General features: G+C 37.1%; 1 protein-coding gene across 1 annotated transcript in view; it reads right to left on the reverse strand.

Annotated features, from left to right (window-relative positions):
* LOC145779773 (uncharacterized) overlaps nucleotides 1–25,500 on the reverse strand; it is an 83,858-nt gene extending 58,358 nt beyond the window's left edge. The window contains exons 1-5 of the mRNA XM_082591415.1: nucleotides 23,002–25,500; nucleotides 18,967–19,827; nucleotides 12,461–12,646; nucleotides 11,732–11,842; nucleotides 7,391–7,415 (exon numbers count right to left, since the gene is read on the reverse strand). Coding sequence (XP_082447541.1) covers nucleotides 7,391–7,415; nucleotides 11,732–11,842; nucleotides 12,461–12,646; nucleotides 18,967–19,827; nucleotides 23,002–25,500 — 3,682 coding nt within the window. The remainder of the gene's footprint in view (nucleotides 1–7,390; nucleotides 7,416–11,731; nucleotides 11,843–12,460; nucleotides 12,647–18,966; nucleotides 19,828–23,001) is intronic.
* Nucleotides 25,501–26,720: the final 1,220 nt, after the last annotated feature.

Genomic DNA, 26,720 nt, shown 5'->3' on the forward strand with positions numbered 1-26,720 from the left:
AAAGCAATAACTTATATAGTGTTTCTATAATACATTATTAAAACGAGACAATTTTACATGTTGGAACTGGATTATGGAAAAATGTTGTACCCTATCATGCCTGCATTCTTGCAATGCGAGTCTATGTAATGTATCGGTCACGTCGTGCGAAACAATAGGCTGCGTTATGGAACATACGACACGTCGCACGTTTCATGCAAAGTTGAGCGAGCGTACATCGCCCTTCATAAAATTGTGATAAAACTGCGAAAGCTCAAAAAACAACTTTTGAAAGCGTGTTAAGCATCATGATTTAGTACGTTGGTGGCCTACAAAAACTTACCCGCCTGACGCATCGAAGAGTGCGATGTTTATTACAGACACGAGAGAGAACACACAGCTGTAGGGTTTTTCTTTTAATATTACACAACTGTTCTAGCTTTTAAAAATTCTAGAGCATTTCATTTTGTTCGTATGTAAACTGATGAATGGTGGCTGAGGTTTGAATTAAAAGGATGAGAAAGCAAAGAAGTCAATTTTCACAACAATCAGCAAACATGTCATATATGAGTACTGTGGAGACAAGGGCACATGCTTCTGAACGGCGTGGAATGTACTTTACTGTAGAGCAGGAAAATGCTCTAGCGGCATCTAGCCACTTAACCAAAACCTGTGTGCTTCTGTAAATTGATGCGTGATGTATGACAAACATCATGACACATCCAACAAACTAACGCTGAGTTGATCAAACAATTTGAACAAGTTACCGTCCAAAACTAAGAGTTGCATCAAACTGCAGCCAGTGGCGGTACCAGGGGGAGGGGCGATCGCCCACTCTCCGCTCTTAAACACCAGAAAGTAATTTTACTCACGGTGTAATTTTGATTATTATAAACTTACACATGATTGTGTTTTGTTGAAATCGCCCCCCTCCCCCCCCAGGCTACTTGCTGAATCCATCCCTGACTGCAACTTGACGTTGACATTGCAACTTAGATTGCCATGCCAACACACCATCACGTCACGTAGTGGTGATATTGCTGGTAGAGTGCAATCAAGCAAACCTTTCGGGAAATTTGTCATCACCTCGATGGCAGAGAGTAAAAACAGGAAATGCTTTCGTCGATAACAATGGTGTTTCAGCCAAGCAAGTTTTCTTAACGAAATATCTCTGAGGTTTTATTTACAAAACGCATCTCCCATCCGTGGGGGAAGTTACTCCTGTCAGTGAATCTCTTCGATGGATGTGCAGTGACATCGAGGAATAGGCATGTGTGGACAGGTCAAACATGTACCCCCTGGGACTTCCAAAACAACAAATATACTGTATAAAGGGGTAAAAAAACATAAACTTATCAGAAGATATTTTCTTAACTCAGGTAAACCAAAATTAATTTATTTTGTTCGATCCATCAAATGTTAGCTATTGGCTGTTATTCCTGAACCAGTAAAACAAATGCATGTTACCAATCAATAAAGTTACCAATCAATAGAGTTACCAATCTATACAGTTACAATCTAACAACATATTCTTTAACAATAACTCGTTTGCTAATATTATTGTTAAAACAAAGCAATAATTTCCAGCAAAACATTTTCATGAAGCATTTGTTAAACTTTCAAGCCAACAAGTACGTTCAACGAGTTACATTCAATGTAGGCTGATTCGGAACATATCTAATATACTTTAGTTGTTATTATTTCTGACCATCACAGCGAAAACAATACACGTCAACGTCAACATAGCAAAGGTCGAAAAAAGGTAGAAGCGACAAAACGCGAACGTTTAAAGTTATAGTTTTGCTAATTAAAACCTTCTCAAAACCAAGGGAGTAGATTACTGTAAGCTTAAATAACTTACGATAATTTTGATTTTTTTTGTGATTAACTAGTGCACCAAAACAAACAAACAAACAAACAAAAAAACAGTTCAAATCAAGCTCAGAAACTACAGTAGCCTACTTTAAATATAAACAGATAGCCTATACCAAAACAGTTCTACCTGGCTATCAAGGCGAAGATGAGATGAACATTTATAAGCCTTGGCCGATACTACTTTTATCAATGTAAGTTGAAACTTACGTAAATACGACTGGCTTTCGGTTATTTTTGTCATGAACGAATCCCATGATTCCTTCAAGTATCCTCCAAAAGATGGTGATTTAAATCCTTCTCCTGTTCCGATAGCGCTTTGTACAAGTCTTCTTCTAAACTCTTTACTCTTTCGTTTGCTTTTACGAAGTCCAACAAGTCCTTCCTTAAATCCAAGTGGAAGATCACTTGGACGATCTCTCTCCTTTAACGCAGGAAGGTCTTCTTGACTGGAGTGAAGAACAGCCATCTTGAATTCCTCTCGTAAATTAGCATTTGCGATAAGTTTCAATGCGCCAAGATCTAGCGACATTGGCCTAGTGTGGTGGCCAGTGGTAACTTTTGACGTATTTATGACGTTGGAATCATTTTCATTGGTAAGTTCACCTGTTGAAGTGGAAAGATTTTTCTTCATTTTCAAGTTCTTGATGAAGTCTGACTCTGGTAAATCACCTTTTTTGGGTGTTCTGTGCGATAGCGTTCTCCGAATAAGTTTCTTATGAGGTTTACTATCAAATATTTTCTCAGGGGACACACTTGCAGTTTTTCTCAACGGACTTCCAGGCATCTCAGCGAATTGCTTGCACCTTAAAAAGCTAATAAGCTATTGCAAATTCTTGTTTCAATATTTACTTCCAATTTTCAAAGCCAATCAGTTGTTACAACCATAATAGGACGTAGCTTTTCCAGCTGCTAATTTGCACCTAAAGTGCTGACTTCTAGTTCCTGACAAAATTGAAACGTATGATCATAGTAGCAACAACAATTGTAAAATATTTTTATAATTTTTCAAAAAGTTTACATTCCTTTCCCGTCCGCTACAACTCATTAGGCTAGGCTACTTTGTGCTGTACTTTGATAGCCTTCAAATAACTTCTCAACTCCAATGAAAAGATAATAAGCAGCCATCACAAAGCTGATTATGTCTCTTTTACATCAGATTACGTACGTATGTGTAGGTATTCTATAAAGTTTTTTTTTTATGATTTAATTAGTGAAATAAAAGCGTTTTGTGTTTTTGATACAAGAATCTTATTTTATGTATGGATTGATTCCAAAAAAAGCCGTGCAAATTCAAATTATGTTAGCCCCTTCTGGCTTGACAACAACCTAACGTTGTAGAAGTACTTGATTTAGTGCTGTACTATATTATTGTTTTTTTATACAACCATGTAGGCTATGCTGGTGTGATGATCACATAAAAGTTGATAGGCTACCGCTACTGATCTAATCATATTTGTGTTGTTAATCTTCCTTTAGCGCATTCCTTAATGCTCTGGGAGCGTGACTTGATATGCGACACCTAGTACTCTTAAAAGTCTGCAAAAAATACAGATTTAGAGCTTTTCTACAGTAGTTTCTAGATCTTCGTCAACACTGGAACTTGTCTAACGTTTGACTCTAATTACAGACAAATGACACAGCACCGCTAATGTGTTCTGTTAATAGCCATTGTACTTCGGCATACTGCGCATGCCACCAGGCAGGCCATTTGCTGTAATACTTGCTCATATTTGTTCGTGACTTTGACAAATTGTTAATTTATTACCATGCCCATCTTTAGCCCTGATTAGCTAGTTCCCTGTGGAGTAGAAATCTTTTTTTCTTGGATATCCCATCGACCAGACGCGATCAGTAGCAATTAACTTGCTATTCTAGTCCATTCCCATACCGCAAGAACGTGGTTCCGAAGCTTTCGACACAAGGTCTTTCCAAGCGTTTCTATCTGGTGTGGTTTTACTTCACACACTAATTATAATCACCTCAAACCCATTAAAGCATGGAATTTATGTTGGCTCAACTACCAGCTAAATTCAAGCTAATCGTACCCTTTGCTCGGCCTGATGTGCTGAAACTACTCACAAGACACAAACATGCGTCGGTTTCATGTAAACAGCCTGTTCAACAGCTACAGAAAACAGGTCTGCTTCCCAAGGGAAGGATGGAATCCTCGAACGACAAGTCGTTGCTGTCAAACGCCAAGTAAATATTCATTCCCGCCAAACAAATCAATCCCTTTTTACATTGATTCAACGTCTGAAAAAGTTAAATCAACGTAAAAAGTGATTTTCTGGCTCGGTTCAAACAGCCCTGATGTCAACCCAGTAGGGGTGAATAAACTATTTTTTAAGATTTGAGTAGACAAGAAATTGTGTTGCTATGCTTAAATAAGTTCCTCATCTTAGTTTCCTAGTTCATAGCGTATGCCACTTCCAACCACGAAACTACTGATTGGGGATTTACAAAGCTTAAAAGTTAACTGCAGCTGCTGGTTTAAAACAGGTCAAGCCTTGTTAAAAATGAGTTATTGAGTGTGTCAGTTTGTTTAGTGAGCATATACGTGTTGTGACTGTCATGCGGTTGCACCAAACACTTATTTTTGTCTAATCTCCATCAATAGCCTACACCAAACGTAGACCTGCCTGCTACAATCACACGTTTTTCCAATGCATTTCAAGAATCTTGTTTGAGATAAGAATAGCTTACATACGGTACAGAAAGTAATGCAAGGCAGATATTGTTTATTTATTTATTTTTTTTATAATCTACTGCTTACCCACTGACTTTCACTTTCAACTTGTTGGTTACCAAAACGCCCCTTTTGTTTGGCAAAAATGTTGAGTATCAATGGATAGCACTTACGCTGATAGTTGAGAATGCTTCAGTTGCGGAACTACTGCAGATTCAAACCTTTACCCTTTTCAACTCTCTCTACAATTATCTTTGCAATACACAGCCTGATTTGATTATATAGCTGTAACTTGCAACTGAACAAAGTCAGATTAACAGTGACCACGTTTTACTTGTAGAAATAGTTCAAAACAAAATAGCGTGAGCAACGTTAAAGCGTTAGATGCCTAATTTTAAAATTGTGATGAAAAAAGTGCAATGATTTTCATTTTAAATCTCTTGCAACTGCTTCACACCTTTGTAAGCTAGCTACGCAATCACTTTTGATTGTAGAAACTGGAAACTGAACCTATGTTGCAGTCTCTTTCCAACGCTACGAAAGTCTGCTCTAGCATCGGTTTTCATAGTGAAAGAATGGGCTCAGCGACTCAGCGGCTTTGATAGGTCGCAATGAGCCGGTTTTAAGCTTTTGTCAAAGAGGAAATTATAAACGATGCAACAGTTTGCACAACACTTATATGCAGCTCGTATCCGTTAGCCATGGTGACGTCACTGGCGCTACCTGCCCATAGTGATGTCATCCCCAAGGGGCCACCTCATTGTGTCAACAAATGTGCAAAACCTGAAATGTTGTGACAGGAACAAGCAGCGCTTGTGGTTCAGTCCGAAACTTAAAAAAAATAACCATAGTTATTAAAGGCAAAAAAGTTTGTTTGTAAGTGTAGAGTGTATCAAAATCAAAGTGGCATTTTTGAAGCCACAGATTCCAATTACAGCCAATTAACTGCTCTATAATGTGTCTGAATCACGAAGTCCTTGTAGAAGAAGCCAAACCTATGACAAGTTATCACTAATTGACTCTAATGTACTTTCTTACAAGCAACATAAGTTGACGGGTTTTGAATGAAAAAAAAAAAGAAGAAACAAGCATTAAATAATATTGTGAATTTTTTTGTGACAACACAGATATTTACACTGAAAGTCGATGAAAGAACAAAACCATTGCCGACGTGTTTGTTTAACCGAGATACTGAACAGTAAGAGGAAGCTGAAAGCAACAACATTTAACAAAGCAAGCGTTCTCCAGGTGGCTTGATGTTGTTGTTGTTGTTAGGGTATTCATACTTTTATTATTATGATTAGCAGAGTGACCGTTAAGGTACATACAATGAATGGTTCTTTTGTTTAGACTTGGTACTAATCTTTGTTCTTACAACTGTGAGACTTGGTATCTGCTTCCGAACGGAAAAAAGTTCTCAGCTCAAAACCATTTTAAAGAATTCTGATAAAAGAAAAATGTAATGTTAATAAAGTGACAAAAATGCAGCTGAATGTTCCTGAAATCATTATCAAAACAAAGCTTTATTTATACTGTTTTCACGAGAGTGGTAATTTGCGCTATTTGTTTGAAAATTCGAGTTGAATAATTACAGGGTGAGAGAACTTCCTTCAAATCACCAGGTTTGCTAAATCGAACGATTCCTAAAAGACGCAGCAGATTTTGCAATTTTGGCAGAAAAATATTTTTGGATTTATGGTTTTACATAAAAGGAATGACTGACACACAACTGTAACAAAACGGATGAAGTCTGGACTGGAGTAAGGAGGGTGCATTGTTTGTGAGTTACATCACAGCAAGCTAGTTGCAACAAAGTAGCCTAATGGTTTAAAAAATACAGAACAAATATCTTTTGCATCATGAATGCTGCACATAATGAAATTCATTACTGTTTAACAAACAAGCAACAGAAATAATAATTAATAAAAAATATTTGAACTCTTGAACTATCTCTATCGTACTCGCATTATCAATCTATCTATCATGTTTTGAATTTTCCATACAAGCTATGCAAAGGCATCAGTACATAAGCATCCGCTAACTAAAATAATAGAAACAGTATGAAACACAGCTGCGAAGAGAACGTCAGAGGTCAGAGATAAACTTAACGACTGTGGCCAGTGGCCACGCTTCATTCAAACCAGCAACCATTTCTAAAGCACCTTCTGAGCGCCACCAAACGGCAGAAATATTTATTGATATTACCGGAAGGTAGCATATAATTTTTTTTTAATCTGTTGTGACGATGCTATCAAACTTTGCAAAGTAAAAATTGCTTTCAAGTTTGAACAAGATGGAAGGAAGATATTTGTTTAACAAGCGGTAGAACAAACGAAAGAAAATTCAAAATTGTAAAACTTGTATACAATTAGTCGTAGCCGCTCTAGTAGCCCTCACAATGCCAGATCTCGAACGATACTTAAACCAATACGTCACTTGTGTGTTATTTTATTTTTCATTTCTCTGCGTCAAGGTGCAAGCAGTGTTTCTTCTAACAAAATTTACACAGCGCAAAATAATTTTTTGTGCGTATTACACCATGATTTTAAGGCTGCGTTTGCAGAGTTCTGATAATTTTTTTTATTTTAAATTTATAGCGTTCCAAGTGCGCAAGAATAAAATTTCGCTGCGCAAATCACCCAGTATCACTGAGCAATTGAGCATCATAGAAAAAACACTGGTTGCAGGGTACAAAACTGAAAAACGAATTAAAAGAACAACTTTTTACACTTTTTACGTTTTTCATGTTTAGATGGTATGACTTTTCATGGGCATCCATTTTCTCTGAGTTTTTTAAAGTGAAATTTTATCTATATTGTAATTTGTTAAGCAATTACAAACACCACTTACCCACGTGCTTGCTGTCACGAAGAGCCTGAAAAAGAACGCAAGTTGGTTAACCAAGTGGAAAGGTTACTTAAATGCATAAAAATAAAAACTTGTACACTTGTGACAATTTGAAACCTAATGAGACTGTTCATGGCTGTAGATCGAACAACATTTTACGAAATGTTGAAGTTAAATCTTCTTTTTTTTTTTACATCTTGCTTGAAAAATCAAGAAGCAGAGCTCACGTTTTAGTTGAATTTTGTTCTCTATTTATCCGCCTGGATGGAGATAAGTCAAGAGATGATTAAATGCGCAAGAAAGTCGTGTGCAGAGAGAATTACAGTCACGCTTGCTATTCTACAAGGTGCTTGCAATTATTTCTCTATCTATGGCTAATCTAAATCCGCGAAGAAGAAGTTCAAAGCGGTAGTTTAGAACTGAAACGTCGAAGGTTCTCGATCACACCCATTCGAGGAAGAAAAAAACACACATAAAAGTTCACGAAAGAAACTGTTTTCAAACTTCAAAAACGGGATTTTTGTTTTCTTTCTCCGTCGTTTAGATTCCTTTGATGTAAGCAACTTAATCATGAGCAAGATTTGCAAGGTCTTGGCAAGTCAAACTTGGGTTAAGAAAATGTTCAAAAATAGTTCAAGGTTATTCACCCGTTTAAGATTTATGAAAACACAACCTGTCAATTAGGGAAAAGGGATAGTTTAAACTTAACTTTTATCCTAAACATGTTTTCAGAAAATAGTCTACGTTGAGTAAACTTATGTTTTGTACAATTTTTCCTCTTCGCCCCACGTGCCTGAATTTGACAAAATTCAACATAGTTATTAGAGTTAAACACAGTTCTGGCTTATGTTAATTTCCATCTACAGTAATGTAGTCCATTTGAGAACCAGACATTCGATAGATGCATGAACAATCCGACAGAGATCTTAATGCTTTTACTTGGCTGTAATGATAAACTGTGTTTTATATAGCTCTGTCTTCATCACGTTGTTCTGAACTCTTTAATTTCTTCCGGAATTGCATCAACAATCAGATGAACATGCATCATTTTACATACTTCATTTCACTGGTAAGAGATGTGAAAAACCAACACCACCTAATTGGAAAAACGCAGCACAAGAAAATAATCTTTTGACAAACATAGGAAAGCAAGCAAGGCAAAGCAACGCAATAAGATTAAGCTTACAATTAATATATATCTCCGTGGCCATACCCAGTGTACCTACTGCACTGAGGAGACCAGAAGGCCGAAACGGTGTGCCACTGTCTGCAGTTATTTCGCAAATAATATATTTCAGATATTTACAAATAAATTGAATAGTCGAACGTTTTCGATTATCCTAAACCTTCATCATGAATTTGAAAGTTTATAACAAATATAATAAATTCTAATTTCTTTAATAATAGTGACTAGCTAGCTGACAAAAAACACCAACGAGAGTACACAGTGTTCATTGGTCAAATAGTCATGGCAGGAAAGCAACAGTTTAGAAAACAAAGACATAGGCAAACTTTTGTTTTTTATGCTATGCTGGTGTTCCACCACTACGTACGTGCTTCTATTTGTTATTCATTTAGTTAGTCAGCTAGTCGCTACCATTAAGAAAATTAAAAAACGTTATATTCGATGCAAATTATCAGATTTCTGATGACGGCTAACAATAAGCCGAAAACGTTCAATCAATCAATTAATTATTTAATTTATTTGCAAATACTGTATAGTATACGTAATACATATTACACGCATGTGATGCTTAATCCGGTTGTGTTGTTTTCTCTTTCTTCCTTTGATGTAAGAAAGAAAACTCTTTCCAGAGGTTATAAACATAAAAGTGACTGCAAAAAATATTACCACTTTATGTACACAGCGCTGTTACAAATGGCAAATCCTGTTTTATTTTCTCCGCGGTTAAAACCGCTTTAAGTACTGTAAACTTAACCGTTCTTTAGCTTATGAACTCCATTCAATCAAATCTTTTTTTAGTATCACTTAAATCTCATCGAATTATGGCAATACGAAAACAGATCCCCGTCAATGTGGTATGGTCACACCCACACAGTTTCAATCAGTTGCACTGATGTCTTTTAACGTTATTCAAATTTTAATGTGACGAAAGTGTCTCGTCACGTGACATATGCAACCACACTAATCTACTGTAGTTATCTTCACAAAACGGATTAAAACGCTTGGCATTTTTTCCTCGATATGCTGTTTCAAGATGTTAAATTGTGACAAGGCAACATTAGCTTAAACAAACTTGTTGATTAGTGTTAGAAAGCCATTAAATCTCTTTTTGAAGTGGTTCGCCACATAATCTTGTTTGTATTTTTACTACAAGAAAATTTAAGAAAAATATCGCTACTTCAGAACAATTTAATTTTTAGAAGAGATAATTTAAAATTTAAACTACCCAGTCAGCACATCATTTCCTTTTTACGTTGATTTAACATTGTTTAATGACGCAGGTCGGTCATAAAACGGAAAAAAAACGTAAGTTCTGCAAACTGGAAGACATTTTTTTTAAAGTTTATTTATGGTTTCCAAATTGATCAAAGCGAAGAAAATATCAATTAATAGATTTGATAATTGTGTTTGGGACGACACGTCGATAAATGGAAGCGGTTTCTAGCCCGATTTGGTTAATATGAATATGATCGATATCGACTTTAAGGTGGCCAGGGCTGCCATGTCTCGTGCAACAACAACAAGATATGAAATAACGTTAGAAACTTATTTGTTTAACAACTTAACCTTGCACAGAAACATGATAAAGTAGGTCTGTAATGGTGCGTTAAAATGAATCAAAAACTGTGGTTTATTATAATCGTGAAGTAGAAAATTGGCTCCATCTGGCAACGGATTTTATAAAAGATTGGAGACCAAAAGGTTATCATTTTAATAACAGACATATCCATCTCACAAAATATGTTGTTAACAATAAATTAAGTTCTTTTGTAACTTGCTAAAATTTCTAAAACTTGTATTTTACCAATTCACTCTATATTTTAAAGAATGATTCACTTAGCAAGGCAGTTTCAACCCAAAAATTACAGTTATCTGCGCGCAAGGTCATGTATAAATAGATAAAATAGTACATCAGCGTATATGTGTTACCTAAATCCGCCAGAGTGTGTTTACATAACATAAACCTCAGCCTAAGGCATAAAAGACAGACATCTGTAGGCTTCAATATACTTTTTTTGAATTCCGGAGAGGCAAGCTGCGTGAATATGCAGAAATTTTTTGGAATAGGCAAATGCATATACGTATATTTCTAGAAAAGAATTCAAGGTATGTTCTAAAAAAGGTGTTGTCTGCTTCACTTTATGATCCACTGTAAAACCAATCAACCGTGCCATTGGGACCCGCAGCAAAAGTGGTCGAATTTTGAACTATATGGATACAGTGTAGGAGACTAAAACGAAAATTTCATCACTTTGGCTTAACACATGAATCGTAGTCTGTTTGATATGCTACCCGACTCATGAGTTAGTCATAAAGTCATGAATATAGGCTATAGCGATTATTATCAAAGTAATCTGGTTACGTCGAGACAACTATCGAAAGAAATTATGCATTGAATTCCTTCCATGCACGTGCTCGTCTAGGGTTAACTTATTTTCAAATAAAGCGCTATAGGTTTTTGGAAGAAGATCATTGGAATGTTGATTTGTCGGTACTGTGTTTTCGGGTGTTGAAACGTTGTCAAAAGGCGCATGCAAAATCAGAATTATACACAGTTTTTCTTTAAATTCTGAATTTTGATGCACGAGAATCCGCGATTGGCTTCGGTAAAAACTTGTTCATCTGTTTATCTCAAACACGTTTATCTCCCTCAGTTTCAGTCAACAAAAAGTTGCAGTTTTACATCGTCTTAAAGTTTCAAAAAAAAACTTATTTTGGCCGGGTAGCCGACCGCTTCCCCTCCCTTCCCAATTAATAAACGTAATTAATTACAATCTATCCGAAAGGGACCCCCAGAACTTGAAACGATGTAAAGATTAACAACTTTGATCAGCTGAAGCGTGTTGAGTTGATATATTCTTTCTTAACAATACAGGCACACAAGTCTATATTCAACCTAACACTTTGGTACTTACACTGGACACTCTTCAGCTTGTGCTATGCATCAAAAAGCTAAAATATGGTTTAAGAATCCATCCAGTGGAGTTATTTTAGCCACGTTTGCCGCTTTGAATTAAACGCCTAGATAAGCCAATGGATCTGAGTCCTTCATGTTTGATTCAATCACAACAGAAGCAAATAAACTACAATTTAGCACAAACGGTGCAGAGGAAACAGTAAAAACGAGGAATAAGATAGTCACGAACGTTTGTACTTACCTTCGACTGAAACTTTGCTTTCGTAAACCGAGCAGGACGTGGGGAACCTAAGGGGCTTGACGGGGCAGAAGACCCTCTAGAACTGCTCCCCACCGCGTCTGATTCGTCTCCCTGTCAGAAAATAATATGGTTACCCTGCAAAAAAAAAGTTGCTCGTTTTACATCGTTTCAACGTCGTTAGATGTGAAAAGGACATTTTTGTTGGTGGGTAAGTCTCCTGAAATGTTGTTTCCGCATCTTTGTCATCGTAAAGTACAGCAGAGATAAACTAAATCTCAGGTCAAGCCATGATGTATCCCACAATTATGAACTTGAGGATTTACCTCTGAAGGTTAAAAATACAAATCCCCGGACGAGTCGTAGCTTTCGTTATTGAAGCATATTATGATAGTTACAACATTTGAAATAGAAATGGAATAACTGTTGTAACCAGAGTTACACTAAGATACCTTTTAGTTACAGAGTCCACCAGCCAGCTTCGAATATTAATGACATTTGAAGAAATGAGACATTTTTTCAATGAAGAATTTAGTGATGTATAAATTTTTCACACACCACTTTTGTTGCCAGTTTCACTTTGGTTATGGAGCAATTAGGTGTGGAAATTCTAACTAAAAGTGCAAAACTCTTGCAATCTATTTGAATATGCAAGGCACAGGCTCCTGAAAAGAATGCTGAGCACTACAGTATTGTGGTTTGTTCTTGGTGTTATTCGCGCAGCTGTCTCACCATGTACGAAGAGGAAGCAAGGCTCTGTGATGAGGACATTATGGTGTCAAACATTGGATTTGTGACGATATTTTGACGGTATTCTCCGTTGCAGTCATGCGTAACGGTAATCGTTGGAGCGCTTATCATCATGCCACAATTTGATTGGTGGATAACTGCAGGTGAATTAAACCTTGGAAAACGTTGCTGAAACACAAAGAAAAACGGTTTATGAGTAGAATAAACAGCATATTAAACTAACGAAAACGACGTTGATATAAGTTGCAGTTGTAAGTCGCAGACTTTGTCGGTTCGGCTACGCAGTTACGCTTTCAAATAATTCGTTTCCGATTCGTCTCTGATTCAAGCAAATTCTCATTTAGGAAAAGTTGGCCTTCCCAATTTGTTTCATTCAGAAAATCCAACTGCGTAACATTTTGCAAATGTAGTGTTTAGCGACATCAATACATCAGTCCAAGATACAAATAAAACGTTAACAAATTTGGATATAATCTTAGGAATTTATAACTGTATTTTTTCGACAACCACTAAACGTATCGGGTTGTGTGTTCGAATTGTGAGTCGTGAACCGCCTAAGGACGTTTGTTCATTTCCTAACAGGAGCAGAGGTAGTGTCTAACAACGCTAAACAACAACATTTTTAAAAACGAATAAGACAATTGAACTCCCCTTCTCGCTATGTTCTCCAAACCTTCAACCAGCACAGGCATAAATCAACATGCAAAAACGCTTGAAAGCAGCTTTAGTCTGCAAGTGTACCTTCCTTGTGCAGTCAGCTTCGAACTGCAGTTGAAATTAAAGTTTAACTTCAAATTGAGGTTGACTACCTCTTTAAATTTACCTTCATCCACGAGGCACCCCAACCTTGCTCATGTTGAGATAGCAAAAAGAAACTTCTTTTGCTAATTTTTTTACGAAAAGAAATAGAAAACAAACGAGTTTCTGCTATTCCTACACTGAAAATAGGAACGAAGTCGCTTAATTAACACTGAAGGCGTCAAAACTATCTCAAAATTAGAAGTATCACTTTTAAATTCATTCACTGAACATTAGATGTTCTTAGATTTTTTCAGTTAAACTTTCACAAGCGAAATAGTAACATACTTCTTTCATTGTTTCAAATATTGCAACACAAATGAACCCTAATTCTTTCTCTGTGGTGAGCATATCTATCGCTTTTACGTCTACATATTACAATGTGACATTCCGACTGCAGATCAGAAGGTTGTATTTGTATGGTTTTGCTCTGAATTGAATCTTAAAAATCGATAATCTTGTTGCTTCAGTGACAAGGTAGACTGTAAGCACCACGAAAATCCAATGTTATTTTCATAACAACCAAAAAATTTAAAATATTTTCAGGTTTTGCTTCATCAGTTGGCATTTTTAACCTTTAAATTTTTTTCCAACAAAATTGTACTTTTTCATCAAAAAATGTTTCGTGGCAACAGAAATGTTTTGTACGACAGTTTTTTTCATAAACGCTAAAGATAAAATGTAGCCTAACTATTTATTATTCAAAAAATCGTTTTTGAATATCCAACAAATTTTTTGCAAGAGAAATCGTACATTTGAATACTCAGAATTACTTATCGAAATGAGCTAGGTATATAAACTACCCAGATTTATCCCAATTTTTGACTGTTCAGGATTTTCACAATGTTTTTCTTGAATCGAATTTAGCAAAGGAGATTGTGCTGTGTCACAAATACTGGCAGATGCTTGTGCGAGATAAACGATTTCTGGCAAAGCGATTACTTACTAGCCGTAAGGTGGCGTTTGTCCTGCTAGGTATCACACCCATACAAATTTCACACAGATTTTCACTTTAGCGTCATTGCAAGAGATCTACAGTACTTCATTGCACAAACTTCAATCATTATAAGGCCAGGACAAATAAGTCAAAGAAAAAGAAGATAGCTAATTCAGACATTGAGTGTCAACGTAGACGACCATCAACCGGCCCAGGAAGAATATTCTCAAGATGAGGCAATGGGACACGCACATCCTGCTGTGAGCGCACTCATCTTCGCTCTGCAGTAGGCTAAGTCACAGTAAGCTGAATAAACGTATTCAGAGCGCGTCCATAATCAAACACAAACACGTTGTCATTGTAACAATGCGATGCGGGTTGTCACTGTCTAAGCAACCTTGCAAATAAATCGATCGAAGCTACTGGCCAGATGAATTCTAAACATATTTCGCTATTTTTGTAGCCACAACGAACGTTATCTGAAGATTTTGGAAACGAGATCTGTGTCAACAAAACGTTAGAACTCACCGAAAACTCACAATTTATAGTGACACGAAATCCAAGCCGTGTATCGGGTAATGCTGTAATTCAACTTTGCTTAACAATGAAATTATTCCCATGCTTGGCAATGTAAGACACATGAAGCAGCAGCCATTGAAACTCTAGGCTACTTTGCAATATTGTCACAGCGAATACACTCTCGCGTGTTTGCAAATATGATTTCACTGGCTGTGTAGTCTGATCGATTTACGCTAAACAAATTGGAGTAAAAAAAAAGACAAATATGTTAGAAGCCAAATCACCTAAAGCCCGATAGTTTATTTTTCTCGCCTCTGTGGGATAAATACTACAACACAACAAAAGAACGTAGGCCCTACAGTACAGCAACTATACAGTCAGTTGTTTATAACAATAGAAATGTTTTACCTTCAATGAGCCAAGGCCAGTTTTTACACAACAGTGCGTTATCCTTTCAAACACAACAGTTGAGGGCGTGTCAAGCCATACACACATTTCATATGTCTTTTTTAACAGAATGGGACTTCATAAACTATGTCGAAAAGCCATTACTGGCAAATGGTTTGAGTAGCTTCTTCACGCGTTTGAACATCAACAAACACAAAAGGTCATAAGCTAACGATGCGTTGACGAGTAATTATTTCTGTTTGGGAAGTGACGTTTCCAATAAACAAAATAACACAACGCAAGTAATTAGAAAGGAATTTGTACCGTTTTTGAATTTGGTCGAAAATCACAAGCGAAAAGCCTCACCTTCTTTTTGTTTAACGATCTTCAGTAAATTTATTTGCAATATCAGTCATTGTTGAGAAAAAAAGGGGGTGTACCTGAAAACATTTGTCGCATTGACCCATGATGCCTTTTACTGTCACTTTAAGATCGGTCAGTTTGCAAATGTAAGAAAGCGACATAAAACGCTCAGCCTGTTTTTAATCACAGATGAATGGTGACGTGACACCACGACGTTGGGACAATGAACATCGCGAATATCGTGAATGTACGTAAATCTACTGATAAGTGAAAGCACGTCGAAGTTGACGCTCGGTTCAGTTGGATTCCATTTTTGACCATGAAAGCTTAAACTACAATTATGTCCAGTAGCGTTGACACCGGGTCCATGGGTACTTTTAGATTTGGTTCCAGGATGATTTTAAAGCCCATAACCTTTTCACGGGAATCGGGAACTTGAGGAAACTATTGCGTGCTTTTTGGATATAGTGCGTTTTTCTTTGAAAAATCTTGATTTGGGGTTGGAAGACCTCATAGATACCGGACCCAAATTATCCTCGCAACGGCCCTAATTGTATTATCACCATATCAGAAAGGTGTAAAGGGGTTGAAAAAATAAAATGCGAGCGTTTCTACTGTATATGCTTGAGAGCGAAATAACATGTTGAAGAAATATATTTAGCACAGTCGCAGCACCTTTGTAAATATTTAAAAGCAAAAACCATGTGCTAATCTTTTTTTCCAAATTGAAACTGCATGGGTACAGTACGCATTTGGCGATTGAAAATTTGTATGCTGGAACCATTCTACTAAAGCCCTTTTAGACGACTTTTCTCTGACATCCTTGAAACCGCACAGGCCTGGAGCCAAGTTATTAGCAAAAACACTAAGCTCATGCTTATTCAACAACTTCACGGAAAGTTCTCAAATCTCTTTGAAGTCCATTGAGACGTTCAAGTTTTTAATGAACGTAATCTTGTAACTGCGACATGGTCTGCTGCTTCTAACAGCATGCCCTTAGCTATATCCTATTTACATCACCCTAATTATTGTAACTGTGCCATTCAGGAATCCAGGGATAGAAAAGCGTGACGATTCACAAATAAAAAACCTAATTTACAAGCAAGTCCCTGACAACGTTGAATCAATGTAAACATACAGTCACTGTTTTGTGACATGCATTGCAAGTTGTGTACAGAATAATGCGTAGAGTGTCCGCTATGAGGTTAAGATATGCGACTGGACATGATACTTTTCGTCCGTTAAAAGAAACCTTAAACTTATTGGTGCATGCAATGCACATTTTTCACAGAGTTGTAACATTTTGCACAACTACTGTAGTATTTTCGAGGCGATATTTATATTGATTCAGTCTTTTTTGGTCATAATAAATAAGAGTAATTACACCAAAGAGTTTGTAAAAGTCCAGTTAGTAGTCCATCCAATAGGAATGGCAAAAGATGCATAGAATAGTGTGCAATATTTTAAAAAAGTTAAAAAGCACTTAAGAACTAAAATACCAGCCTTTAAAACAGAGGGGTGCAACATTTTAACATTTTGTTAATTTTTGGGAGACTCTTGTATATGTTATTTCACTTTCTGGCTCTAAATACCATAATACAGTAATTGTACGATGTGGCCCTTTGCGATAAGTAGTTGCGCCCATCAGTTTCAGAATCTACACTTGATGCAAAGCAAAAAGTATTAAAGCGCTACAACAGTAGACTGCACAACTTTTTCAGAAATAACAGCAAAAAAGGAAAATATCAATGCAAGGCAACAACATATACGATTTATCCCGTTTGGTGTCACAATACTCTGCATTATTTTGTAATTTGATTAAGATACGCTGGTAACTTAAATTTATCGAACGACAGAGTAAAAAGCGACACAAAGTCTTATCGTTACGTAATTCGAAATCAAAAGACAAGAAAGTCAAGCATCTGCACAGAAAGACAAACCCACTATCAAGTATTGCATACAACCTGGACAGAGTTTGTAGGCTACCAACTCTCTGCGCAACACAGAAGTTCAACTACTGACTGTTGTGCGCCCTTTCATGCAAAACGCAACAGGTGACGACGAGTTTGAAGTAGGAAAATTAACGACATTTAAAACTCACTTTTTCTGCACTAAGATGTAGAGAGAAGTTTTGCCGGGATAACTCTTTCAGTGTAAATGTGGCTAAGACCTTGCTACGACAGCTTATTAGTACTAATAGTGTTACCCATACCATCACTGGTTATGCCCAACATATGGCTGCTACACTAAAATGATGCATCGCCTCTTTTCACAAGCAGATTACCATAAAATTTATTCATAAATTTTCAAAGCGCTATAATGTTTTACCATTGGAATGTAATTGATTTCATGAACCATAAACTTTCGCTATCACTGCATGAGATTCTGAATTGACCTTGTCAGTTCAGTTCTGTAGAACCTTAACAATGCGACTGCTTTTAGCAACGCGATGAATCAGGGTAATTAATTTAAGTCTTAATTCCTTCACAACTAACTGTCATTTCCACTTCTAATTGGTCATATATAAAAGAAACAAGAGAAGCTATGAGAAGGAAAAGTTTTCGTTTCTTTGTTTTCTCTCCGTGCATTTATATACAAGTATGCACAAAATGTTAATGTGGTTTTCTTCAAGGGTAAAAGATAATGAGGAATTTCTTCACAAGTTTAAGTCAGTTGGATTCACTCCTTTTCATCAAAGTGTGACATTACCACGTTAAAGCAACATTCCCAAACCCTTAAAAACGTTCTCAACAATAGTAGCCTACCACATAGGCCTACAGCAAAATAGCAAGTACGCACTTTCAAAAGTTAGCCCAGTACATCATAACTCTTTTGTACTCCCAAAGAACTTGCCTAATCTCATTAACCACATTTGTCAAACACAGAAACTTTTGTTAACTTTCACTTTTAGCAGAACGAATCAATGGATAAATTCCATTTCTTACAATTTAAGTTTGCATCCTGAAAAAACTACCAGCTTGGCTCATTGAATGGTTCAGCTGCTTAGCGAAGCTGAGTGCTGAACTCTAAAAACACTAGTTCGAAACCCAACCAGGGGAGTTCAAAAACAGGAATCATGGTGCACTTAGTAAAACAATATTTTTCTTTGCAACACCAAGTGGAGAAAAACACGCACGTTTTCGTTCATACAATTTCACAGCAGCACAAAAGGACAACAGCACCTCTGCTCTTTGCAGAGAATTTTATAAAATATATCAATGAAATTGCGTTCAAACAAATGAGGACCTTACGAAGAACAGCGGAGTTTGTAGAGCAGGCTCACACACACTTACGAGGTGGCTGGGCGGTACTCGTCGCTTTACTGGTTTTGCTCAAAAACTTACAAGCAAAGTTTGAGGTATCAAACAGTCGATTTGTTAACATGAAGCGGCATGGTTACATTTTGACTGCCTTTGCAATTGCAGACACTATTTCACAACATTTGTGAGTGAAAAATCATAAAGCTTGAGCGACTTTAACTTACCAAGTTGTTTCTTCTCAAATGAGCTTGGCGGTCCAGCGATTGGGAGCGTTCCATCTGGGGCGGCTTCCTGGAAGATGGTAATCTATCATGGGCGTCGGTTTTAAATAAGACGGCTTCAGCAGAAGGTGAAGATTTCGGAATTTTTAAGGGACTGGTACGTAAGTAACCAACAGTGTCTTTATTTTCCTGATTCATCTCTATGGCTTCGTCATCACTTGCTACGACAGTGCTGCTTGACGCGGCACTTTCGCGCGACAAAGCAGAATCTCGTCGACGCCGATCTTCGTCAACGCGCAAAAAATCGATCGGGAACGAACCCGCTGTCGGTGTGGCATTTCTGACGTCACTCCGCCACGCTTCCTCCAATATTCCATTGGCAGGAACAAAACTTTTAAAGCTGCTGTAATCTGGTTTCAAGTTTAATGGTAAAGATCTGGATTTATAAGAAAGCTTGTTATTCTTTGAGGCAGATTGCTCGTAGCAATGGCACGTTGGGCCAGGAACCCTAGAACGTAGTTCGACTTTTTGAGAAATTGAGTTCTTGCTCAAAGCATTGTCGTTTTTATCTTTGCTGGTGTCTTCATCTTCTTCATTTTGCTTCGGCTGCTCAGCAACGTCTCCGAGATTTTTTTGGCGACGATATTTAACTGGAGGAGGCCGTCTTGTAAAGGATGCCTGTCGTCGGATTGATTTATTTTCCTCCAGCACACGTTCCGTTACCTCCGAGAAGATATCGCCAGCTGGGGAGTGGTCTCTCGCTGGAGTGAGATTGCTCGGGGACAAGTCTTTGAGAAAATCAAAGATTTTCGAATTTCGGAATTGGTCTGGCCATTTTTTGTAGAACAGCAATGATGTGGGACGCTGTAAAATAACACAACATCCGTCAAGAGCGTGAAAGGTTTAATCTATCATTTTCAAGAGGTTATCAATTTGTCAAACATGCTGCAAGTACAATGGAATAAACAGTGAAACAGTTAATCAAAATGAAGTGAGAAAGCAAAAAATGAAGACTTACACCATCCGTCCATCAACTACGAATAACTGAGTGTCGATGCTATTTTTTCATGCTAGATTTAGATCAAATGAACGAGAGTGCAGGAATGCAATCGTATGTCAACCTTATCTGATGTCATGCGAAACATAACCACGGGTAACAGTTGGATGTGGAACCTATAACCCTTCTAGCATCGTTCACATGCTATCAATGTTCACCAGCAAAGTTGCAACCGCAATAGACCATCAGTGAGAAGACTATACGAAATGGCAGGTATGGCAGTAAAAGCTCAGTTTAGAAGGAGCAGAAAATATTGAACGTACACGAAGACAAGTTGCAAAATATATAATTCCATACTAGACATTGTATGAAGTAAGTGTTGACTGACATACCAAAAAATTATTACACCACTCCCGAAACGTCACGCTCTGCGGTTTTTACTTTAGTCTGCTTTTGTGATGAGATAAGCGTTTCTTAATTACAACTCGCCACTTGTTTATGCAAAAACAACTGCATTCAAATAATGACGTAATGTGTAATGCCAGTAACAGTGCTTCAACTTGTGTTTTAAGCTGACAGAAAAGTAAATAGTACAGTATTGTTAGTGAGGCCTGGCTCCTTCATCAGAATGCGAGTGTGGTGCCACTGAACAGACCACAAACCATGCCATCCACCACTGCCTAACCCACGGCCACCACACGGTGCGCAATGCGCATGGTCTAAGGGTCCTGGACGACGAGACTGTTGAGTGGCTGATGATTTCCTGCCCTCCAATCTAGCCTGGAAAGATCTGCTCATACGCCGATGATTGCTTTTATGATAAGCCATCAATTAAATATAATTAAGCAAGCTTTTCTATTCTCAATTCGTTGACACAAAGATAACATTAAGATTCCCAATTTAATAACATGAACTTTTGGGGTATTTCCATAAGTACAAGTACCATTTTGTTTACATGGATGTTAAATCTTACTTCAAAGAAAAAGAGGTAATTTGATCAGGCGTTTAAGCAATGGTTGATTTTTTTTCATCAATACATTTCTTTGTGTTTCTCGGCAGTCGAGTGTAGCAGAGTCTTGATGGCTAGTGTGGAGGCTACACCGGTATGGTTAGCGAAACACAACGCTCGCTGTTCTATAGTGAGTAGTCAGGTAGTGCTGACGCCAGGAAGATCGCTCCTTTTCATCAATACATTTCTTTGCTGACCATTACTCTACATATGTCACTCTGGAGCAGTGGGCAATACGATAATTAATCACCAGTTGTGAATATATGCAATTTTTTGACGAAGATGTAGCAAAACGTTGTGTTAATGTAACATTATCGGACCAAACCGTAGTCATTTTAACGATTTGTTAGACAAAAGAATTCCAGGCTAAATAGATTTCTATTTCCCAAGGCACAAATTTGTGAAAGAAATCAACATTTATATTTACACTATTTAGTTAATTTGACATCCATAAATATTGAAAATCGATTTATTTAAACTAGGCAGACTCTTTGCAGCCATGTCGGAAATTACCATGTTTCTGTTTCTGTATACTTTAGTTAACTTACTCTACCGTTAATTTATTTAAAAGTAAAGAATGCCATCAAATTAACTAGTTGATTGATGGTTGGACAAAAACATGCAGGCAAACCCTCTAGTCTTAAAGGAATAAAAAACTACCCATATAAATCAAATATAAATACAATCAAGTATATATAAACCAATAAATAAAAATGAATAAAAACTTAAACTACAATACTTGCACTGAAATTTAAACTCAAACGTTAAACGTACAACACAACCAACCAGAAAATTGTGGACCAATTCCCAGTAGCCTATTCGTAAAGCAATCAAGTTTTAAGTCTAACTATGCCAACGTATGGCAGGCAATTACAGTATAGGAAATACTGTAAAATTAATGATAAAGCCATTCCAAAATAGAAAAGATCCAGGTCTACAAGAAAGACTCTGAATTCCATGCCGAAGCATGTTACACAAAGTTAAAGTTGATGTGTATTCTCGTTGGTTTTCTTTGACATTGTCTGTCACCCTGAGGCGCATGTCAAATGAGTATTGATTTCAATCGCGGTCAGTTAAAATATGCTGTTAACAAGCGTACACAAACGAATTTGTGAATGAAAATGTGAATACGGAAATATTATATTAAAAGAAGCAGGCGAGCGGTTTAAGTAAAAAGTGAAAAGTTGTACGTTGAGCTTAAATGTTTTTATATTTTCTTTAAGCGTTGATGTGTTGGAAGGACAACGTTTATGGCGCTCTTGTTTTAGCGTTGCCCAGGCAATCAAAACACATGATCTTAAAAAATACCCTTCTATCTTCGTGTCCAAATCATATTCACTTGCTGAAGGTAAATTGAACATCTCCAGCAAATGATTGAGTTTCGCTTTTAGCAGCATGATGGTTGCTTACTTCACAATGTAGTTGACATTCGTCATAGCACATGACCAGGGAACTGTGTTCCGAAAGCTAGTGCAATTCGCTATTACCACAGCGAACTCGCAGCATCAGGCTAAAACAGGTCGTTAAAATATACATTGCAAAGAAATCTCCAGCAAACTTTGCATTCTCACGCAGGTTCCAATAATCTTTCATTTCTCACACTATCCACAACAACCCTTCTAACCTAAACACAACCTACAACAACCTTCCTAATACCATACTCGAGTTTCACCCTTGTTTGGGATCATCAGTGGTGCATATCCATGTGTCTTGAACGTAATTTACAACAACCCTACCAATTTAAAACACAACCCACAGCAACTTTTCCATCGTAAACACACAATCCACAATAACCTTCCAACCAAAACACAACCCACAGCAACCATACCAAGTACCAACTCAAACCCAACCCACAATTATCTTTCCAACCAAAACACAACCCACAGCAACCCTTCCATCCTAAACTCGAACCTTCGAATACAACTTTGCAAACCCGTGTGATAACAAAATGCAAACAAAAAGAACAGCAACAAATGAAACAGTTGTGTTAAATATAATTATGTTGCAGTAAATTATCGCATATGCAGCCTACCTTTGGAGTAATGACGTTTTCTTTTTTATTGAGAGCAGGTGGTTCAGATGTTTTTTTCTTCACCGGTGACTCAATTGCATTGACACCGCTACATGCTTCGGCAATATCAGCGTCACTGATTTTAGATTGCGTGTTCCTGGGACAGCTGTCTGCTTTCTTGGCAACGGTAAATGTTACACTCTTTGTTTTGTCAAGTGGTGAGTGGTAAAGCATATCACCTGGAGTTGATTTTGGTCTTGGCTTTTGCAACTGATCTTTATTTTTGTCCACACCTCCTCTAGTGTTGTTGTAAAGTTGCGCGTAGGAATTGGATTTCACAACCTTCTGTTTGAACGTTGCAGACGTCTGTGGCATACTATAGCTTCTGAATACAAAACAAATACTGCTGGATGAATCCCTGTTTGAGGAAGAGGTTTGAATAGAACCTTGTAGTGAGTGGGGCACTACAATACATGCTGGTAATGTTTCTTTTGTTTGTTTGGAATTCGATTCCGTCGAAACACGATTTCTTTCGAGGTTTTCTGTGTCACGATCAGGATTTTCTTTAAAAGAGTTGTAAGAACTCCAATGGAAAGAGTCTGGTTTGATAATGTGGTTTTCACCTCGATTATCATCAAGAATTGTCACGTCAGCTTCATTGTCACCATCAGGCGAAGACGCATATTTAAATTGATGAGTAAATGTTTCATCAAATAAATCGCTAATACTGGGTCGTGGTGCCGAGCTGTGTAAAAGTTTAAAAGACGAATCCGAATGACTTGGAGAATTTGTTGGGACACTGGCTGCAGAGCCAGATTTATTGGCAGGCAAATAGGCCTGTTCGGTGTCATCAGTTACATTTACAATTTGAGGAGGGATTGGGCTGGTATCATCTTTACAAAACGAATACTCTGAGGGTTGAGAAGCGCCATCAAATTTGTGTGCGGTTGTTGCCGTATCACTATCATTTACAGCCACAACATTGGTAGCGACAAACCCAAGTTCATTTTTTTCATCTTCATCAGGTACGGAATCTTCTGGAATAGAAAAGGATCCTTTAGAACTGCTTCCTTGTAGCGATTCATCGTCACCAAAACTTCCCTCGCTTCCAAAATCGGCATCAGTATAAGACGAAAGAGACAGAGAAGAAGATTCTTGGTCGTGATCTTTATCTAAAAAAGCATCAGTGGCAATTTGCCTGTTGGGCAAGATGGAAGTATTAATTTTCAAGACCAGTTCATCACCATTCAGTTTCTCGGAACTTCTTTGCCTGTTAACTTGTAATGGAATAGAGAAATCGTTGTCATTCTGATTTGTGTTACAAGCGCCAACAGGATTCAAAAAGACAGAAGTTTGGTAGCTTTGCGCGCTTTCACTTGGGTCACTTGGCACAATGTCATTTGGCATATTCGATTCATCAGATGTTTTGTGGTTTTTAAAGTTAGTGTCCCATTCGGGTATCAGCATTTCTTGAGATAAATTTAAATGATCGAAGAAAGTAGAAACTTTTTCAATAACATCTTCCAATACTTCAGCAACACTTTCATTAATTTCAGCTTGGGTGATGTGTTGCAAATTTTCATCGTCAAGTGCATTTTGGTTGGCGGAAAAAATCTCCGTTTGCTCCACATTGTCTATTATCGCAAGAAGAACATTTTTAACATCTTCAGAATCTTCTTTCAATTTTTGGTGAAGATCCAGTTTTAACTTTTTTTCGTTTTCTTTAAAGATAGTATCAGATTTGTGCCGGGCTTCTTCCCATGTTACTTTGTTTATCATTTTCATAACCACGTCTTTAACTGCTAAGTCCTCTTCACATAATTCCGTACTGTATCTATCGATCTTGTGAAGTTTGTTATTGACTGAAAGCAAACTGCTACTTGCAGAATTCGAACGTATTTCGATATGGGCAACGATGTCATCATTGAACAGGGCTGTACTTTTGTTGTCCATGGTTACTTCCGTTTGCTCATTAGCCACCACAAGAGTTGAATTTGTGTTTTGAATATTTACAACAGGAATGCCAGACACTTCACATTTTGGTGACATTCTACCTTTTTCTGAAAGGCTTTTCACATCACTATTAACCAAACTCTCCGAAGTCTTTGATGAATCTGGAGAAGGTACATGTGACTTAATTTCGTCCATGAAATCGTATTGTTGGTCAGTAAAAATCTCTAGACCTTCAAAACATTTGTTTCCTGTAGGACCCCAGGTAAGAGGGCGAATAATAATTCCATTCACTCTTTTGCAAGCATTTTTTCTGGCCTTTGTCGACCGCCTAGAAATGATTTTCTTTGATTGCTTGAAACTTAAGACGACTAAAGCCAAAGTCTTGTCTGAAAAATCTGCCGAATGTCGGTATAGCATGCAACCGTCTCTCATTGTGTCGGAATCGTACTGGGTCGTCATTTCAAGAGATCTTGATCGAGATTTACGGTTCGATTTTGAAATCTGATTATTCTTTAAGCGATTTTCATCAAATAATTTCCAGTTCCTTGCAGAAGTTGCGACGCTCATCTCAAAGTAAACAGAACAATCTTGATTCAGGTTTTCATATCTTACACTTACTCTTTTTTTAAATATTAAAATAAATTTCTATCTGATTAAAATAAATAGTAATAAGAATTTATGTTTTTATATAACGCTACATCTATCGTGGATGTGTGTTGCTCTCAATATATAGTTTCAACGCAACACATGACAACAATAACAACACAGATAACACACACAAAGCGATAACAATGCAAACTTTGTACTCATCAGCACACCGTTAAGATGCAAGAAAATTCGAGTTTACTACCGATGTGCTAATGAGTACAAGGTCTGTATTGTTATCGTTTTGTGTGTGTTATTTGTGTTGTTATTGTTACGTAAAAAAAAAGTAATAAAAAAATGAAATTTAAAGTATAAATAAAAAAAACAGAGTATTATACATTACATCCATTCCCTCAATGCTGACTGCTAAACGGACGCGAAAAATATAATAGAAGATTAAAGAGTATAAAAATAATTTTAGTTCATGGGCATTTAAAACAAAAGTGATATTTGAACTATTATCGACTGGTTTGAAAAAAGGTAATAGTTCAAGTTTAAATTACTTTTTCTGATGGACTGGCATACAATCTGTCTAGGACAAAAAAATATAAATATTGAAAGCAATTTACCCCAAACCGCTAACCGCATTATGTACGACAAACCACATATTTTTAGTAACTTGATCCGGACAGTCATACTTGCACTTAAGTTGGATAAACAAACTCAAGCAGAAATCTTATCCAGACAGGACGACTTTTGTTCGACCAATATCGACAAGTGTCTGCGTTTTTATCATGAAATCACCTGGTTTGCTGAATGCTGTAGCCAATCTACACAAAACTGGTGTTGCAAGCAATGATTTATGTCACTGTTGAAGGAGATTGAACTGAAATATGCAAGTTATGCTAAAAGCAAAATTAGGTACCAACAACCGTTAGAAATTTATTTCTTGAAGGCCTTCCTGTCATGATCTTAAATATCAATCAAAAAAGTTTTCAATTCCGTGCTTCTGGTACAAGCTCTACTCCGTCGCGTACAAATGGACTAGCAACATAATTAAGCAATGGTGGTCTCAAGCAATGCTATGGAGAGTCACTCTGGCTAAAGAAAGAAATGTTTTCGTTGTGCTTGGCCTAGATTCTAGAGATAATAATAAAACTTGGATGACCTAATCCCTTTTTAGCCATTTTTCTTTAGTAATT

This window comes from Aplidium turbinatum, chromosome 11, assembly GCF_918807975.1.
Source record: "Aplidium turbinatum chromosome 11, kaAplTurb1.1, whole genome shotgun sequence".
In the NCBI taxonomy this organism is placed as follows: Eukaryota; Metazoa; Chordata; class Ascidiacea; order Aplousobranchia; family Polyclinidae; genus Aplidium; species Aplidium turbinatum.